General features: G+C 34.7%; 1 protein-coding gene across 1 annotated transcript; it reads left to right on the forward strand.

Annotated features, from left to right (window-relative positions):
- Nucleotides 1-1,259: 1,259 nt before the first annotated feature.
- Nucleotides 1,260-11,504, forward strand: LOC112001508 (putative ABC1 protein At2g40090). Its single transcript, XM_065779440.1, is given in 14 exon segments — nucleotides 1,260-1,696; nucleotides 1,786-1,940; nucleotides 2,587-2,712; nucleotides 2,907-3,002; nucleotides 3,146-3,246; nucleotides 3,567-3,603; nucleotides 7,701-7,919; nucleotides 8,364-8,412; nucleotides 8,415-8,474; nucleotides 9,532-9,623; nucleotides 9,723-9,836; nucleotides 9,975-10,040; nucleotides 10,274-10,387; nucleotides 10,910-11,504. Coding segments are annotated over 14 exon segments (1,617 nt in total). The 5' UTR covers nucleotides 1,260-1,512; the 3' UTR covers nucleotides 11,114-11,504.
- Nucleotides 11,505-17,437: the final 5,933 nt, after the last annotated feature.

The following is a 17,437-nucleotide window of genomic DNA, read 5'->3' on the forward strand; positions in this document are numbered from 1 at the left end:
GTTTATATGCTAGGCAACGATTTTTAAATACGTAATATTAATATATTAAAAAAAAATGTAAACCAAGGAATTACATCATCAAGGTCAAGTATAGCCAAATATAATATTTTGAACAAACAAGTAATATAAAAATGGTAATGGGAAATGGACCAAATGGTGAACTCACATTATAATGGATAAACCTTAAAACGATGTTTGAAGAAAACTCAGATGGAGTTAGCTTAGCAAAATCCTGAGAAACCTTTTCTAGATCAAGCGAAAAACCCTTTATACGATCCATAAGACCTTCCACCACAAAGGATAAGGGATAAAAAAACCTTTTCAATCATTGCAAAAACAGATCAAATAAAATAATTAGATTTGTTTATCAAGTAAAGGTGACACAGAGTAGAACAAACATCATTGAAGTTCAGTTGGCACCTCTCAAAAAATGGTTTGATTGTTGTATACTCAAATCACATCTAGTGAGATAGTGAGATAGAATGATAAAATTGTTGTACGTGTTGAGTTTATCAAAATAGAGAGTTAAAATCTCTTTTCATTTCAAAAACATAATTTAAAAATTGAACAATTAAACAGGATGTTTATGTGACAGACTCATCACTCATCCATTATTCTAGGTTTTGTGATTGAGTCCATTGTAGGTCGCTTGTGAGTTGTGAAGTGGACCTAGTAGGTCCTCTAACTCCATTGATTCACCATCCTTGAGCTTCATCCCAAACTTAAGGGCCCGTTTGGATGGAGAGAAAGAGGAAGGAGAGTAAAGTAAAGTTGGCTAAAAATAGGTTAATTTTGAGCTAAATCTACTTTACTCTACTCTATTCCCCCTCAATCCAAACGGACTATTAGTTCAACTCCAAGGATTCTCCAACCTCTAGCTCCATCTCAAACCCTAATATCACAAACAAGCAAAATAAAAAATTACTTATATTCATTTTTTAACCGTTAAATTACATGTTCTTTATTTTCTTAAAACACATGTCAATCAAACGTTATTTAGTATTTACTATTCGATTCATAAATTGATTTTTTATATATAATTTTATATTACAAAAACTCAAAATTTAAACATTTGATTAATAGCATTGACTTAATTATTAATCTTTAATTTTCTTAACATTTTGAAAGTACGGAGAATATAAAAACAGCGTAATCAGATTGGGTCTAAAAAATTTTGGGGGGTCACAAATTTAAAAAAAAAAAAAAATCATAAAATTTGTTAAATATATTATTATTATTATTATTATTTTGCAGATCAGGGTAGAGCCGCCTCTGCTGCTGGCTGAGCTGACTATCATGTATTTCAGGAATTGCATATCACCTAAATTGCAGGTACTATTATTCATCACTCGGTCCAACTTTCCCACCCAAAAAACACAACACGACTCGTAGCCCACTCCTAGCGTGTAGTCTCTATCTACTTAAAGTCAAATTTGATTTCGCTCTTTTTTTTTACTTCACCAAGGCTTTGAGAAAAATAAACGCGAGAGAGAGAGAGAGTTAGTTGTGGAAATGGCCACGCGAGCTCTGTGGCGCACCGGAAAGAAGCTCGCGTTGGTCTCCACCGCCTTATGTGCCGGTGGCGCCGGCGCCACTATAGCCACGTCGGACGATCCGGCGACGGCGCTGAAGCTCTTCACCGCCGTCCCTGTCCGCCTCGTACGCGACTCCATCACCGCCGCCTCCATCGTCTTCGGTAGGGTTAGAATTGTCAATTTCGGATTATTTTGCACTATTTTTTTTTTTTACATTTGGAATTTGATTTTTTTGCGCGGTTTCTATCAGATTATGAATATTCACTGTGGGGACTGGATGAAGGAAGTGTTGAGAAATCAAAAGTGAAACACGAGGTTCATCTCAGGTCGGCGCGTAAACTTGAAGAGCTTTGTTTTAGAAATGGTGGAATTTATATCAAACTAGGTCAACATGTTGGTCAAATGGTATGCTCTCATCAATTTTAATTGGATTTCTATTTCTCTGTTTCTGTTATTATAGAAAGTAAAAACAAGAACAAGCTAGAATTGAGTTTTGGTTAAATATGCTCTTTAAATTTCAAAGTTGCTTCTTAAATCAGTCCCTTTAACTATGAAAGCTTTGTAATTTTTACATCCTTGAATATGAAAACATAGTCAACCCACTCAAAAAAAAGAAAAAAGAAAAAAGACATTAATTAGCTTTTGCCAAGAGCCTCAATTTGCACTCTCTAGTGTTTCTAATAGAGATATCTAGAGTTCAAATCTCATCTCTCCCATTGTAACTATTGAATTATAAAAAACGACATTGTCAATGTGCCCTTTCATATTTTAGGTGGGTTAACGTCAAAGAAGGGGCACATTGAAATTGTTTTCATATTTGAGGGTGTAAATTAGGTTGCTGTTCAAAAGAAAATCGTTTTTAGGCGATTTAATTGCAAAAATGTGATGTACCATGATGGAAGGGGCACATTGATATTGTTATAATAGTGAAGGGTGTAAATTGCATGTTTAAAAAGTTAAGAGACTGATTCAGAAGTGACTTCAAAATTAGAGCAGTATAAAGTGCATTTTAACCTTGTTATTGGACGATACTGATTCTATCTTTATACAGGAGTACTTGGTACCTCAGGAGTACGTCGAGACATTGAGGGCGTCTATGTTGAATAGATGTCCAGTTTCCTCATATGATCAAGTGTGCCAAGTGATCAAGAAAGAGCTTGGAGAGTCACCAGATAAAGTATGTATCATTGGTTTTTTGAGCAGTTTTTTTGTGAACTTATTTCTCAATTATTCCATTCGAAATTAGATTTGATGTTTTTTAGTGTGTACAGTTTTTTTTTGGTCTTAATACTTGGTCTTTTTTGTGATTTAATAGTTATTTTGTGTAAAGTCACAATATTAGCCCTATTAATTGAGCCCTCTCATCTACAGATTTTTTCTGAATTTGATCCTACTCCAATAGCAAGCGCTTCCCTTGCACAAGTTCATGTTGCTCGCACGATTGATGGCCAGAAAGTTGCTGTGAAGGTTTCATTTGTTTTGACATTTTCTTAAAAAGAATTTTATTAGCGATAGCTGGAGCCAAAATTTTCATGTAGAATTATTTTGGAGACATGTTGTATTTCTTATGAGGATTAGCTTCCCATATCCAAATAATTTCTCATATTCAGGTTCAGCACACTCACATGACCGATACTGCGGCTGCAGATCATGCCACTGTGGATATGATTGTGAACACCATACATCGATTTTTTCCTTCTTTTGATTACAGGTACTATGATAATTGCTCTTTTGCCTGCTGGGTATCTTTCCATGGTTCTAGAAAATTAGATAGAGACCATATAGATGTCAACCACAAAAACTTCTGCATATTTAAAAATCTTGGGCTGTCAATGGCCTTTAGGTAGTATGCTCTAACCTGGCATTGATACACGGTTATGTGCATGCCAAAATTGGTAAAACTCAAGGATAGAGATACTTTCTTCTATGTACGTTAAGATTTATCAAAATTTCCTAAGCATGTCTTTTTGAGTAGGATTTTATCTGCTCTTGAATTGGTGGCACTGAAGTCTTCTTGACATTTGCCTGCAGGTGGTTGGTTGATGAAATGCGTGAAAGTGTACCCAAGGCAAGTTGCTTTACCACTGCAATTCTTTTTCAGTATTTATTGTATACTTCTATAACATTCCAAAAATATAATGATTATACACATTTGTGTTTTCTTTCTGTTTCTTATACTGTCTTCCTATCTCAAATGAATTGTGACTAGTTAGGCATCTGACCTAACTCTCTCAGCTCATGTTCTAAATATTTTGCCATAGTTTCAAACTATCTTTTTTGATAATTCTATAATTGGGGGAGGGAGGATTTGAACCTTGGATGTCTCCTTTAGAAACACTAGGATGTACTTACTAGTGGAGCTAGAAGGTGGTAATCCTCAAATTTCTTTTTTTGAAGCATCTGAATGAAGGTAGTTTGTTTGTTTTCAACTTAATATCATGAACTTTCACTAATTACTCTCAAACACATTTGGTAACAAAGACATATCAGCTGATAGCAAGATGCTACTATTATTTATAAGAAACATTGTGTTGGTAAGCCATGGAAATTTATAGATGATTGGAAATTTGATGGCTAAGTTTGAACAAGATAAGTTTTACCTCATATTTGACACGACTTAAACTTTTGCCAAACATGATGCTGGTGTTTTTTTTTTTTTTGCTAAATATTTTTGCTTGAAGAATTGTCAATTTCGGATTATTTTGCACTATTTTTTTTTTTTACATTTGGAATTTGATTTTTTTGCGCGGTTTCTATCAGATTATGAATATTCACTGTGGGGACTGGATGAAGGAAGTGTTGAGAAATCAAAAGTGAAACACGAGGTTCATCTCAGGTCGGCGCGTAAACTTGAAGAGCTTTGTTTTAGAAATGGTGGAATTTATATCAAACTAGGTCAACATGTTGGTCAAATGGTATGCTCTCATCAATTTTAATTGGATTTCTATTTCTCTGTTTCTGTTATTATAGAAAGTAAAAACAAGAACAAGCTAGAATTGAGTTTTGGTTAAGTATGCTCTTTAAATTTCAAAGTTGCTTTTTAAATCAGTCCCTTTAACTATGAAAGCTTTGTAATTTTTACATCCTTGAATATGAAAACATAGTCAACCCACTCAAAAAAAAAAAAAAAGACATCAATTAGCTTTTGCCAAGAGCCTCAATTTGCACTCTCTAGTGTTTCTAATAGAGATGTCTAGAGTTCAAATCTCATCTCTCCCATTGTAACTATTGAATTATCAAAAACGACATTGTCAATGTGCCCTTTCATATTTTAGGTGGTTTAACGTCAAAGAAGGGGCACATTGAAATTGTTTTCATATTCAAGGGTGTAAATTACGTTGCTGTTCAAAGTAACATCGTTTTTAGGCGATTTAATTGCAAAAATATGATGTACCATGATGGAAGGGGCACATTGATATCGTTATAATAGCGAAGGGTGTAAATTGCAAGTTTAAAAAGTTAAGAGACTGATTCAGAAGTGACTTCAAAATTAGAGCAGTGTAAAGTGCATTTTAACCTTGTTATTGGACGATACTGATTCTATCTTTATACAGGATTACTTGGTACCTCAGGAGTACGTTGAGACATTGAGGGCGTCCATGTTGAATAGATGTCCAGTTTCCTCATATGATCAAGTGTGCCAAGTGATCAAGAAAGAGCTTGGAGAGTCACCAGATAGAGTATGTGTTATTGGTTTTTTGGGCAGTTTTTTTGTGAACTTATTTCTCAGTTATTCCTTTTCGAAATTAGGTTTGATGTTTTCTAGTGTGTACAGATTTTTTTATTTTTTTTATTTTTTATTTTTTCTGTTTTGATACTTAGTCTTTTTTTGTGATTTAATAGTTATTTTGTATAAACTCACAATATTAGCCCTATTAATTGAGCCCTCTCATCTACAGATTTTTTCTGAATTTGATCCTACTCCAATAGCAAGCGCTTCCCTTGCACAAGTTCATGTTGCTCGCACGATTGATGGCCAGAAAGTTGCTGTGAAGGTTTTATTTGTTTTGACATTTTCTTAAAAAGAATTTTATTAGTGATAGCTGGAGCCAAAATTTTCAAGTAGAATTATTTTGGAGACATGATGTATTTCTTATGAGGATTGGCTTCCCATATCCAAATAATTTCTCATATTCAGGTCCAGCACACTCACATGACTGATACTGCGGCTGCAGATCATGCCACTGTGGATATGATTGTGAACACCATACATCGATTTTTTCCTTCTTTTGATTACAGGTACTATGATAATTGCTCTTTTGCCTGCTTGGGTATCTTTCCATGGTTCTAGAAAATTAGATAGAGACCATATAGGTGTCAACCACAAAAACTTCTGCATATTTAAAAATCTCGGGCTGTCAATGGCCTTTAGGTAGTATGCTCTAACCTGGCATTGATACACGGTTATGTGCATGCCAAAATTGGTAAAACTCAAGGATAGAGATACTTTCTTCTATGTACGTTAAGATCAGTGTTGTTAAAAGCATTGAGCGCGCTTAAGCGCAAAGGCCTCCTGGAGCCTATGCGCGAAGCGTAAAGCGCAAGCGCGCGCCTGATCGATGTGAAGCGCACATTTTTTTTTTTAAATTTAATAAATTAAATTTTTTTTATTAATGATCAATACAATAATCAAGTGGTCAATTAATCATATAAATTACAATAAAACATTTTATATAATTTATATAACATTTACATAATTCTATTGTGCTTTACAAAATAAATGCAAACATGATATTTAATGGCCATGATTACAAAACATGGTTGAATCAAAATAGAAGTATAGAACCAAGAAGGTAAAGGCTAAAAAGTACTAGAATGTTAAGTGATGTTATCTTTGTGAGTGTCTGATTTAGTGTTTGTTTGTGTGGTTGTGGTTAAAAGTTCAAAAATATCTAAAGAGATAGGCTTAGGTGTATGGTAGCACATCACACTATTAGTTTTTATATATTAAATCAATAGCTTATATCAAACATATTTAGATTTAATAGCTAAAAATCAAATCAGGATTTTTTTTTTTTAAAAATTACAAAAAGCTCTAAAAAGCATGCTTTGCGCTTAATAAAAAAGCTCAAAAAAGCCCGCTTAAAGCACGCTTTTGTGAGGGCGCTTCGCTTTAGAGGGAAAAAGCCCCAAGGGCTTTGCGCTTAAGCGCGCTTTTAACAACACTGGACTTAAGATTTATCAAAATTTCCTAAGCATGTCTTTTTGAGTAGGATTTTGTCTGCTCTTGAATTGGTGGCACTGACTGAAGTCTTCTTGACATTTGCCTGCAGGTGGTTGGTTGATGAAATGCGTGAAAGTGTACCCAAGGCAAGTTGCTTTACCACTGCAATTCTTTTTCAGTATTTATTGTATACTTCTATCACATTCAAAAAATATAATGATTATACACATTTGTGTTTTCTTTCTGTTTCTTATACTGTCTTCCTATCTCAAATGAATTGTGACTTGTTAGGCATCTGACCTAACTCTCTCAGCTCATGTTCTAAATATTTTGCCATAGTTTCAAACTATCTTTTTTGATAATTCTATAATTGGGGGAGGGAGGATTTGAACCTTGGATGTCTCCTTTAGAAACACTAGGATGTGCTTACTAGTGGAGCTAGAAGGTGGTAATACTAAAATTTCTTTTTTTGAAGCATCTGAATGAAGGTAGTTTGTTTGTTTTCAACTTAATATCATGAACTTTCACTAATTACTTTCAAACACATTTGGTAACAAAGACATATCAGCTGATAGCAAGATGCTACTATTATTTATAAGAAACATTGTGTTGGTAAGCCATGGAAATTTATGGATGATTGGAAATTTGATGGCTAAGTTTGAACAAGATAACTTTTACCTCATATTTGACACGACTTAAACTTTTGCCAAACATGATGCTGGTGTTTTTTTTTTTTTGCTAAATATTTTTGCTTGAAATCTTAATGTTTCATTGATGAAAGTGGAACCTTAGTGTCTTTTAAATCTAAACATCCGTCTCCTTCCCTTGTAAGAGCAAGGTGTAAGGTGCAGTTGTGAGTTCAAGAACTAGTGGGTGCATGTGTAACATACCATTAGTAAATAATCCCATCTGTTGCTTCTCATATATTATCAAATTGTGCTATTATCTAATATTCTTTTGTAGCTTTATAGTCATTTGATCATTGATTTCATGGTCAGCAGGAACTGGATTTTTTGGTTGAGGCACAAAACAGTGAGAAATGCTTGGACAACTTCCGGAAGAAATCTCCTCATATTGCGGACTATGTATATGCACCAAAGGTGTATTGGAATTTAAGTACCTCAAAGTTGTTAACCATGGAATTTATGGATGGTGCACACGTAAATGATGTGAAGGCCATTCAAAGACTTGGAATTCAACCAAAGGAAGTTGCAAAATTAGTAAGTTTATGGATGATGTATTAGATGTAAAGAGTAGTTGTTAAGAGGTTAAAGACTGAAGAAATTGCCCTTTCCAATATCAAGAATGACTTACATATAGAGATGTCATCTCCTTAATCCGATGTTGATTGACCCTGGTAATTTAACTTAATTTTGTCACATAACTTACATTTGTAATTGGATGTAGGGGTCTTGACTAATGGTATACTATTAAGGCTCATTTGGAGGTCTTTGTAAATTAGTTGTGCTTTCTTGTCTTTGACTACATACATCGCAGACATGAGACAAATAGAATATTGCATTGGGAAAGTATTTGGTATCTACTTATAATAGAACATATATATGTTTGATGTGTTAGTTGTATGAAATTATGGCTAAGATAGTTGTTGAAAGGCCTAAACCACACAGTAGAATTTAAATAAGGTTTTATTGTACTTTATGCAGGTTAGTCAAGCTTTCGCTGAGATGATGTTCAAACATGGGTTTGTGCATTGTGACCCCATGCAGCCAACTTGCTAGTTCGCCCTTTGCCTTCCAGCAAAAGGAGCATTCTGGGTGAGCCTTCTCTTTATGTTAAATTACTGTTTAAGGCATTAGTTCTGATTTATATATATATATATATATATATTAGCCATGTCAACTGCAAACACGCCTAGCCTTAACAGAAGCCCACTGGGATGGTAACTATTTTGGCACCAAATTATTACATTCCTTGTGGGCATATCATCCCTTTTGTGATATTATATTACAAAAAAGCTGTAGAAAATTTGTGAACAAGTAGAATCTGCTGAAAAAATGGATTCAGCTGCATCCTTGTAATTCCTTAGAAAATTGATTTTCCAACCATCTGATGTTTATGGTGAGTTCCACATTAATTTATGCGTGTGTTCCAGTCATAACAGAAACAAAACCCACATAGATTATCCAAATTTTAAAAAAGAAAAAATTTGTTGAGTTGAAACGTGCAGAAATGTAATGCACTTGTTCTGAAAACCTTACAATGTTCAGATGAGCTGCTGACTCAGCAAATGAATCTTCATCTCAGTGATACTCCTGTAGAAGAAAAATTCACACCAAGGTGCTGTATTTTTATTTTTATTTTATTTTAAATAACAAAATAAATAAATAAAATTCAGTGGAAGCCCACCTAATTCTATATTTTGCGAGCCTGTTTACTAGCCTAACATTCTAAGGGTTTGTGTTCATATGCTTCTGTACTACATGACAATTGAAGTCTCCTTAGGATCTCTCATGACCTTTTTTTTTTTTTTTTTTTAAAATAATAATCATGGGATCTCTCATTGCTACATATAGTGAAGTAAAACTTGAATGGTTACGTTAGGCAAAAACTTAATAGAAAGTACTTAAAAAGTAAAGCTTTTCCACTTTGCCTGTCAAAACTTGAGATGCTATTTATCGCAATTGTCTCATACACCAATAACTGTACGGTATTGCATTCTAAAACCTTAATCTGATCTACTCCATGTCCCCACCCTCAATTATGTAACTTTTTTTTTTGTTTTTACAAATTTTCATATTTATTCCCTCTCAGAGTTTTGTGATTTTGACATGTACTTAAGTATTTCTTATGTACTTCCCTTCTCATATACAGGAAAAAGAAAACCACAGTTGATAATTCTAGACCATGGGTTGTATAAAGAACTTGACTTCCACACAAGAGCCAACTATGCTGCACTTTGGAAGGTAAATCATTGCTTTCCTTAAAAGGTGTCTTCAACTCTTCAGCCATTGTTTCCTTTTTTAAGCAACTTGCTTCTTTTCTTGTTTAAATATTTGGTACAGGCATTAATATTCGCTGATGCTGCTGCAATAAAGGAAAATTGTGTGAAATTGGGTGCTGGGGAGGATCTATATGCACTATTTGCAGGAATTCTTACTATGAGGCCATGGAATAAGGTTGTTGACCCATCTGTTGATCATTTGGTCATAAAAAGCAATGATACTGCAATAAAGGAAAATTGTGTGAAATTGGGTGCTGGGGAGGATCTATATGCACTATTTGCAGGAATTCTTACTATGAGGCCATGGAATAAGGTTGTTGACCCATCTGTTGATCATTTGGTCATAAAAAGCAATGATGGTGACCGTTCAGAACTGCAGGTGATCTTCTGTCCAAGGAATCATTGTGTGCAGTTCTAAAGTTTCATGCAAGATTTACATGCTCCTACATATTATGTACCATATATTCTTGCTATTCTCTAATTTATTTTTAGCTTATTAATTGGGACATGCTATGATGCGTAGCATTGCTCTGCTCATTCTTAGATGCGGTTGATATTTTTTAACGTAATAGTTGTTATTAATTGTTTAACCATACCTACCCTTTCTTTCAGATGTATGCTTCTCAGTATTTCCCTCAAATCTCAGAACTCCTGCGGAGACTGCCGCGTGAAATTCTGTTAATGCTGAAGACAAATGATTGTTTACGAGCAGTTAACAGTTCTCTGGTATCATATATTTTCCTACCTCTTTGTTGCCCTTATTTTAATTATGCTGAGTGATCTTTGGCATTCCAATGAAAGGCATTCTGTTTGGTAGAAGAACTTAAATTCAATAAATGAAGCCAAAGCCAAAGCAAACAAAAGAATGATTTCCAACTATCTGGTTTTGACTATATAAACTCTATTTTTCATCTGAATTCAGGAGCTTAGTCATAGTTGCAGTTTATCTCTGGTCAGCATTGTTAGTCACAGTTAATGGCAGTCTTTTTGACTGGTTAGATTTTAACTTTTGTCTGACTTGGTTAATCCACTCATTTAAATATCCTTTTACCATACAGCTCTGTAAAATTCTGTCAAAAGTTTTCATGCATTACCTTGGGCAAGAAATCTATGATGCAGAATAGAGGATTTTCAATTTTCATGCAATATTTTCTCTCTATTACTTGTACCATCTTCTGTGAAAATTATTCTAATTTGTGTTGCTTGGTAAAATCTTGTACCATATTAATTGAAATGTTTATTGAGCAGTTGCAGGCATCTTCTCTTCAGACATTCCTAATCATTGGAAAAGTATCATCCGAGGCAGTCATTGAGGCGAAATCGTTACAAAATAAATCATTATTATGTTGGTTGAATGTCTTTTTGGATGAAATCTTGTTGGAAGTTCGATTCTTTGGAATGCAGATAGCCTTGTGGCTTTTACAACTCAGGAAGTCTCTTGCTTGGCGATAATTATCCCATGCATGCAATCTAATGCAGGAGATACCTTCCCTCTTGGTGAAGCCGAGGATCAGCAAACACTTTTCTCAAGACCCTGTTGTAATTTTTTTTTCTTTCATTTTTCCCCCCAAAATAGGCTCACTCATTCTTTGTCTCCGTGGTCTCACCCTTTTACTTGCGAGATTTCTGAGCGCGGATTGACTAATGACGTTGAAATTTTTATAGCAAAAAAAAGAAAAGAAAAGAAAGATCAAAATACATTTTTCCCCCTTTTTCTTGGGCACCAAGTTTTGGTGACGATGTGTTGTTAAACTAAAAAGCCCATCAATAAGGCGAGTGATATTGTAAGAGACGATATTTATTGGGATTATTAATAAGCAAGTGATAAAAGAATTTGAAACTATTTATGGAGTATTTGGGATTGGGATGTCATGTAGCGATCAAAGGATTTGAAACTTCTTGTTTATTATTAGTATTCACTTTTGTGTTGATGAGTATTGTTAATCCTTTTTGATATAATTAGAATGTTCTAATTAAGCTAATGAGGTGTATCATGCTCTCCTCCTCTGAGGTTCATACTGGTAAGTTACTGCAGCCTGATATGTCTTTGTTAATCCTTTTTTATTTAATTAGAATGTTCTAATAATCATTTTTTTTATATATAAAAGAAAGAAAGAAAGAAAAAAGAACAGCATCCAAAAGTTCCGTCAACTATCATAAGTGATTCTTAAATGAAACTTTTTTAATAATTAATTAATCAAAATTAATAAGTCGGGCTTTTGATTATTATAGAATAAGGTCCTATGTTAAATTAGGCTTCCTACTCAATAGAGTTTATTTTTTCTCAAAAAAAAAAAAAAAAAAAAACTTAATAGAGTTTATTTATTTTTCCCAAAATTTTTTATTTATTTATTTATGATAATTCCATCTCGAGTTATTAGTCAAAGGTCTGCTTTCTTGAACATTGTTGTTGGCTTGTTGTATATCCTTTTCGGGTTTTTTCCACCTTCGCTATATATGAGAGCCACATAAAGTTTGTAGTTTTTTTTTTTTGAGAATGACATAAAGTTGGTAGTTGGTTGGTTATTAGTAGGTTTCGCAGATATTGACTCGGGTGGTTTGTATTGCTAAATCTGTCCATTTATGCTATATAATAGTTGTCCAAACATCACTTTTGTGGAATTTTCGGAGTCCAATTGCTCCAATAGCTAATTGCCTAGTACTATTAAATAGTGTTGCTAGAAACACAATTGGAGACGTGCTGTTACTATGCAATGACTATAAATATAAATAAAAGATTTAAAAAATTAAAAATTAAAACATGGTTAAGGTGATAAACTAAGAAATGAGATAATACCAACCAAGGGTTGAATTTTAAAATTAAAAAGCTAATTTATTTCTTTTGAGTCTGGATCTAAGATAAATAAGATAAACAATTAAAAAAAAAAAGTTAACCTTTTTTTTTTTTTTTTGAATCTCAATTTTTGGATACTTGAATCAAGATCCTCTGATTGGTACTGCACAAGTTGAAATTCAATCCGTAAATTGGAATAGAAATAGCTTCACATGTTTATTATTATTATTATTATTTTGATAATTTTATAAATACAATTTTCAATACAAATTACAGATTTGAATTTTGAATATTTCTTTTGAAAATACTAAAAATTACCAACTAATTATGCTACAATGCTCTTACCTTACATGTAACATATTTATTATTAGCTATAAATATTGACCACAGTAAATTCAATCAACAATTATACTAACGAAATGGTAAAAAAAATTGCATTCAATTTCAGGTTTAAAAAAAAAACGATAATCCCGAGGATGCATTCGTAGGTGTAGAGTAGAGTAATGTAGCCGTTCAGCTTGCATTTTGTGGAACTTGCACTTGGTGGGAAACTTGTAAAACGTGTCGTATCATATATAGTGTCATTTATGGTGGAGCTCTGGTTGGTTGAAAAGTTTGGTGGGTTATTAACTGCATTATTATATGGCCTCTGCCAAACAAACCCATCGCCCATCACATGTGTTATGTCCCAATCTATCTCTAGCACTTTCATAAACACTCGCTTTTGATTACACCATGAAAGATTGCCAATATTGTCTAGTTTTTTCCGCAAGTCCTAAAGCTGCCTTTTGTCTTACTTCAAATAAAATTTTTAATATAGAAATTAGAAAAATTATTAATAAAAAAACTAAAAATATAGTTTTTGTATAAACTTCCCTCTCTTTTATATATATACACACTATTAGAAATAATATGATTTTTGACAAAGTTTTTTTTCATTTTGAAAATATGAAGATAACATAAAAATTTGAACTTCCATTTTAACTAAAATTAACAACAATAAACCTTCCTTACAACCTTGGGTTCAGGGATGGTTTCTCCAAGATTGAAGGCTGAGTTCACTATGTCCTTTAGCTTGGCATAGAACTCATCAAACGACTCATCCTCCTCCATCTTAATTTCTTCAAAGCTTGTAGTGAGCCTCTGAAACTTTGAATCTTTGACAGCCTTTGTTCCTTCATAGGTTGTCTGGAGGATGGTCCAAGCCTCCTTAGCAGTTTCAGTTGAGGATATATTCTTGAACTCCTCATTGGTGACTGCACTAAATAGGGCATTTAACGCTCTGCTGTTGAAGTTAGCCGCCTTGATCTTTGCGTCATCCCAATCGGCCGGTTCTTCTTTTGGCTTGGTCCAGCCAATCTCTACAGCTTGCAACACCTTCTCATCTAAAGACTGCAAGAAAGCTCTCATGTATACTTTCCAGTATACATAGTTAGTGCCATCAAATAAAAGAGGTATAATTAATGACTGTCCTCTATCCATGACAAACAGGGGTCAATGGATCAACACAGCAAAGATTAAACCTAATCAAAGTGTGCCTGCTCTAATACCACTTGATAGGCCACAAATTGAATGACCCCTTGTGATTAAACCAATTAATTAATTAGCCAAGTTATTAATTAATCAATTTATCATGCAATTGTGTGGAAGCACAAACAAATCACCAAAAACTAAATATGCAGCAGAAATTAAATAACAAGGTGATTTGTTTATGAATAGGGAAAAATCTCGCGACAAAAACCCCATCGGGTGATTTTCAGGTCAACACTCCCGAAACTCCACTATTATCAAATCAAACGGTTACAAGTAAAGGAATCCCAAGTACCTTATCAACCTACAGTTGAACCCTTACTCCAATACCCAATTGGACTTGATCTGTAGTGACAGTTCCCACCTTTGATGCACAGCTCCCAAGTACGTGACTAACTAATGCATGGATCCCAGTACGCGACTTCAAAACACCAACTTAAGGAAGAGAAGTTGGCTGCAAAGTTCTTCAGTTCATCCTACACGATGAAGATCAAGAAAATGCTTGGTCACAAAACCCTATGGTGCAAATACACAACAACTTTTTCAGAGAAGATGAACTAGGTCAAGAACTTCGTCTTTGATCACAATTTGCTTGAACAGAGATTGCTCAATGATTTTTTAATTTGTGTCACACTTGACTGCTCTTAAAACAATCCTTTTATATGTTTAAGGTTTAGAGAAAAGAAGGCCCAAAAACATATTCACGGACCCCAAGAAAATCAGATCAGAAAATCTGAAATTTTAAATCTCGACAGATATCAAGTGTCGAGGTAGCTATCGAGTAGGTGTCGAGCTTTAATGAATTTTCACTTCAGCTTGCTTTTTCTTGGACAGACTTGATGACTTCAACACTTGATCTTAAAACCTTGTTTCTTGAAATATTAAAAACACCTAGAACTACCCAATTACAAGTAGAGTGCGTTTTGTCAAAGGATTTAGCCAATTTACATAAATAAGCGACATATGTTTTTAACAAGTGAAAACATATATGTCCTAACATAATCAAACAATTAATGTGCGGAACATGAACATAAGCCAATCATAGAATTGATAACTAATTTATGCCAAATATAAACACATCCACAGCAGTAAATATAAGACAAAGATAAAAGGAAGGAAAATGCAAACACACAGACAACACACGATGTGTTATCGAAGAGGAAACCGAAGTTCTCAGCGTAAAACCTCTCCGCCACCCTCCAAGCGGTCAAATAATCCACTAAAGAATGTAATTGGGATACATGAACAGAAAAAGACCCTCCAAGCCTAATCTACCCAAGTACCTAAGCCCTCCAAGCTTCTTGCTCCAACGAGGTTACGCCGAACCTATTTCTTCTTTAGCTTCCCGGATTTCGCTACTAGACCATAGCATCAACCAATGTATATTGATTCCTTCCAAACTACTTCCCTTAGCACTAAATGAATATTCTCATAGACGTGGGTGTGGTGAGATAAGGATTTGGTCAATGACCTCTCAAGGATATGACAATGTAGAGGAAGAGAGTAGAGGAATTTGTAGAGTCTTTAAGGTAAAGATTGGGGTTGAGGTAATCTTGTTTCTCTTTAGGGTTTCTCTCACAAAATTCTCTCTAGAAGCTCTCTCAATTTAGTGGGTATAAGGGTCTATATATAGTGGTGTGTGTTTGGAATATGAAGAGACAGTTTTTGCCAAACAGGGCTAATTGGCAGCTTGACCTCGCGACTTGTCCAAGTCGCGAGTTCAAGTTGCGACGTAACAGCCTGGCCAACCTGGGACTTTTGTCCTGTAGTGCGACAGCTAGCATGACCCTTCAACTTCCCTGTGTGCTTCTCACGTGCCTGAATTTGGCGGCTTGCCAGTCGCGAGTCAGTTGCGAGTCCTAGCCGCGAAACTCTGCTTCTTGCACATACTTGAGCTTTTCTTCACACTCTCTTCACACACTACCCTTACATAAATCCCACCTAAATACAGGGTTACTAAGTGCTTAAAGTACAAGCAAATTGGTATGAAATAAAGCCAACAAGATGGTTGATAAATTTCAACCTTACAATCTCCCCCTTTGGCTATTCCATGACCAAACCCTAAAACAAACTTTAGACTTAATGTGTGAGTTAAGAACAGTTGGAAAACTCACTCACACCTAACTCTAGAATCTATGAAGCTTTAGAACCATAAGAACAAGTAACGCCTGAAACATAACAACACAATAAGTTCATTGTATGCAGAAAACTTGCAATGCAAATGGAGCAAGCATAATGCGATCAAGCACAATGGAGTAAAGCAATAAACCGTGGCAAGACCAAAACATGCAATCACTATAACCATGTGACCACAATGCTCATTCACACTTGGAATGAACATCCGAACATTCAAGTTGACAAACACAAGGCAAATCACTTGAATGACCAACACTCAACCAATGCACAGTGCATGAAGTATATGCATCTCGGAAAAATCCTACAAGGGCACAAGAGTGACAATACTTAAAAATGAATGCATAGCATTAGGTTAGAAGTACTGATTTAACAAAGTATAAAGGCTGCATAAAGCATGGCACAAACCACAAAGGCCTACAAGTGTGCATAATCAAACCCTTAAAGCTTACATAAACAACATGGGTACAAACCGAAAAGAGACAAAACATATGTTGAATTAACTGAATAACATCATTAATATATAAATGAACCAAGTATTAAACACATTCAAGAATTATGAGTTTAAACCAAAACAAGACTAGGACCTATAATAACAATAGTTAATCAACCCAAAGTAACAAAACTATAACCAAAAACAGTAAGGATTATGAAACTCCCCCTCAAATAAGCACTCCCTTCAAGTGCTAGCCCCAAAATTCTCCCCCTTTTTAACCGAAATGGCCAAAGGGTCACTGTTGTAACTTGGTGAAGATGCCATCAACTTGAGTTGCTAAAACATCGATCTGGTCCTGCATGACTACCAATCTCTTTGATTGCTCTCTCTGGCCATCACTGAGAGTCTTTTCCAATTCCTCAAGACGCTTGTGGAGGTTCTCAAAGAGCATATCCAACCTATCAGGTTGATGGGTAAACTGTGCTTGTGTAGCGTTGGGTTGCTGTGATACATGGAGGGCATGTACATGTGAATCTGACTCAGGGGTAGAAGGAGTAGCAGGAGAGAAATGTTTACTCTTTGTAGTTTTGGATGAATGACTTCTGTTAGCTTGTAGAGTGAACATAGAGATTGGTCGAGGACGAGCAATTATGTTTCCAACTGAGGGAGGAGTAACACCTTCACTTAGAATGAATTTCATAATGAGACTGCAAAATGGAAGACACCCTCGTGCTACTATTCGGGTCGCTGTCTTCCTTATGATATGAAAAATATGGGCACAGATGTCAATGGTGGTGCCTGTGATGAGATCACATAGAAATTGAGCCCTTCCAAGGTTGATATACACCGTGTTGGTCAACGAATAGAGGTTGGTAAACATAAT

This window comes from Quercus suber, unplaced genomic scaffold, assembly GCF_002906115.3.
Source record: "Quercus suber isolate HL8 unplaced genomic scaffold, Cork oak 2.0 scaffold_208, whole genome shotgun sequence".
NCBI classification, from domain to species: domain Eukaryota; kingdom Viridiplantae; phylum Streptophyta; class Magnoliopsida; order Fagales; family Fagaceae; genus Quercus; species Quercus suber.